The sequence below is a fragment of the Dendronephthya gigantea genome, unplaced genomic scaffold (genome assembly GCF_004324835.1).
Source record: "Dendronephthya gigantea isolate DGI-Jeju-01 unplaced genomic scaffold, DenGig_1.0 000046F, whole genome shotgun sequence".
Lineage (NCBI taxonomy): Eukaryota > Metazoa > Cnidaria > Anthozoa > Malacalcyonacea > Nephtheidae > Dendronephthya > Dendronephthya gigantea.
This window is the reverse complement of record NW_021163056.1, coordinates 460,354-463,586: the sequence shown is the minus strand read 5'-3', so window position 1 is coordinate 463,586 and position 3,233 is coordinate 460,354. Positions and strand designations below refer to the sequence as shown.

The 3,233-nt window shown below is 34.7% G+C and overlaps 1 protein-coding gene across 1 annotated transcript; it reads left to right on the top strand.

The window, feature by feature from the left end:
- The first annotated feature begins 802 nt into the window (after nt 1-802).
- LOC114527725 (ATP-dependent DNA helicase PIF1-like) lies at nt 803-2,861 on the top strand. The gene is made up of 2 exons (XM_028549422.1): nt 803-1,651; nt 2,844-2,861. The coding sequence occupies exons 1-2, from the start codon at nt 803-805 to the stop codon at nt 2,859-2,861; spliced, it is 867 nt and encodes a 288-aa protein (XP_028405223.1).
- The last annotated feature ends 372 nt before the right edge of the window (nt 2,862-3,233 follow it).

The window sequence follows — 3,233 nt, the reverse complement described above, 5'->3', positions numbered from 1 at the left end:
AGGAAAATGCAGATGTACAAGATCAGATGCCAGATGATGTAAACCAAGATGAATTGTTCAACGAACAGTTACCATCACATCTTGACCCAGCACAATGTAATAATGAATCCACACCTGGAGCTATTGCAACTTATCACCAACCAACAGAAATCTCTGATGATCTATTACGTCAAAATATCAGATCACTAAACAAACAACAACGTCTTGCATATGATACATTCCTCACGTGGTGTCGCAACAAAATGAAGAACTTAAACAGTCTAAAACCAGTTGACATAGATCCAATCTATCTGTTCTTGACTGGAGGTGGTGGTGCCGGAAAAAGTCATGTCATTAAAACAATATATCATACAGCAGTTAAGACGTTCAGACACCCTCCTGTTAACCCTGAGTTACCAACTGTATTACTAATGGCACCAACTGGTGTAGCTGCAATAAATATTGATGGAACAACAATTAATACTGGTCTTGCTATTCCTAAAGAAGCTGGTGATATTGTACCACCATTGTCTGACCAAAAAAGGACACAATTAAGGTTAACATTGTCAGAGTTAAAGCTTATTGTTATAGATGAAATTTCTATGGTAGGAAACACAACGTTGCTTAATATTCATCAGAGATTAAAAGATATATTTGGTACACCAAGTTCTCTGTTATTTGCAGGAATCTCTATTATAGTCGTAGGTGATCTTTGTCAACTACCGCCAATACGTAAGAAGTTTGTTTTTGATACTTACAGAAATAATATTTATAATTTATGCCATCCATGGAGAGTATTCCAAATGATAAACTCGTAGAAATCATGAGACAAAGAAATGATAAAGCATTTATTGAACTTCTTAACAGAGTAAGAACTGCTAACCAGACAGAAGATGATATAAAGGTAATTCAATCAAGATCAGTATCCCCAGACGACCCTAATTACCCATCACATGCACTCCATATTTGGGCAGAGAACTCACCAGTTGACAAACACAATAATGAGAAATTAGAACAACTTGCTGGACCATTGTTTGTTCTAAAAGCTAAAGACCAATTCCCACCCAATGTGAAGAAACAAGATATTGATAAAGTTCTTGCAAGGAAACGTTCTGAAACAGGTGGACTTGATTTAGTAATTCACATCAAGGAAGGTGCCAGAGTGATGTTGACAAGCAATATTAACATTGCAGATAGACTTATCAATGGACAAATGGGAACTGTGTTTAAAGTTGATGTCAATCCAACTAACCAGAAACCAACCATTCTTTACATTAAATTTGATTATCCAAATGCTGGTAAAAATCTTCTGAACACTACTAGCAACCTGTTGGCAAGAGAACATCAAGTTGTCCCAATTGAGCCTGTTTTGGTCAAGATCAAAATAAGACCAGGTAAACCATCATCCCCAGAAATACAGAGAGTACAATTTCCTGTGACACTAGCTTGGGCTTGTACTGTACATAAAGTTCAAGGTCTAACACTTGATGAAGTGGTAGTCAGCATGGAGTTAGTAAAACAGAGATCGTTTAACTATGGACAAATTTATGTTGCCTTAAGCAGAGCAACTTCGTTACAAGGTCTGCATATTTTAGGAGAAATTGATAGCAAACATGTCAAAACAAACCCAAAGGTTCTTGAAGAATATGAAAGATTAAGGAAAGAATGTATTGTTAGTCATCCAACCACTACTTTGCAACATGATAGTAATGCTGTCACCATAACACTTTTAAATATCAGATCTCTTAAAAAACATTGCATTGACATTAAAAGTGACCCAAGACTTTTTGCTAGTGATGTTATAGCCTTAACAGAAACTCAATTGCTCTCCTCTGACTCTGGCGACGAAATTATTGATACACTTAGACCCTTTAAACTGTACCGCCAAGACCATGTCACTGATAAATATTCAAGTATGGCAATCTGTACACAAAATACTGTAGATGTTAGAGATTTTGAATATTTTCCTTCACTAAATGCAATCAAATATGAACTGGTTAACAACATGCCCAATGGAACACAAAATATTCTTCTATCTTCTCTATCGAAAACAGAACTGTAATGTCTCACAATACATAGAATGTTTGAGATACATACTTACAACTACTACTGTTGATATTGTTCTTGGTGATTTTAATATTAACTACTTCAATGATAAACAAATTGAACATCTTAAATTAATAATGGATTCTTTAAATTATATTCAAATTGTAACAAAGCCAACATTTGTATCTTCTGGAAGTTTATTAGATCATGTTTATATCAGATCAACAACAATTGAAATAATTGAAAATGATGTCCTTAGTGTTTATTATTCAGATCATGATGCTGTGAGAGCCAAACTTATAGTTATCTAAACATGACATCCTATTATACTATATAATTATAATATAGCTATTGTGACATATATAATGGAAAATGTGAAACAGATGATTAAACTTCAAAATGTTACCATATTTAGACTTCCCCTGCCTTAACCATCATAGTCATCTAATGCCATTATAGAAATAAAATGCCATAACATGTATACAATTAGCAACCATCATCACTATAAGGTGACTCATATTTGACTGATATTTATACTCTTCACCTAGTAGCTCAGGCTATAAAGTTAACTAAACATTTGCATGACCAGAAACAATGCACCATGTGCATATGTGTCAGTCCTGAAAAGGACTGATCCCACATACATGGACATGCCTGACCCATGGGACAAGTGACAACACATGGTAAGTATGCTGTGTGGTTATCATTATGTCATGTCATTACTTATGGCCTGGCAGAGTCCGCTATTACCATGTTTCATAAATTGACTGTCATTTAATATAATACTAATTATAATCTCATTTTCCATGTCTTTACAGATAACATCAAATCAATAAGTTTACTAGCTGCAGAACTTCTCACAGAGAAAATAGTGTTATTAATAAATATACACTATCATATAGCACCCATCAAAAGAAAACACATAATATGAAGGATACTATTCAAACTAAGCATCTTCTACCATTCCACCATTCAAATGTACAATTTTACGGACGGTTAAACATGGGTGCTGCTTGGAAACTACGTCGTGATGAACAGTTTTCCTATCCATTCAAAGTAAACATTTTGGTTCCACCGTGCTTAATATGGTCCAGTCTGGTACACAAACTATCAATACCCGGTACCTTACTACAACATGGTCAGTGTCAAAATGGCAACGGGTGCAGTGATCATATGGAAAATATCAACATCACCTGAGCTAAAACAAG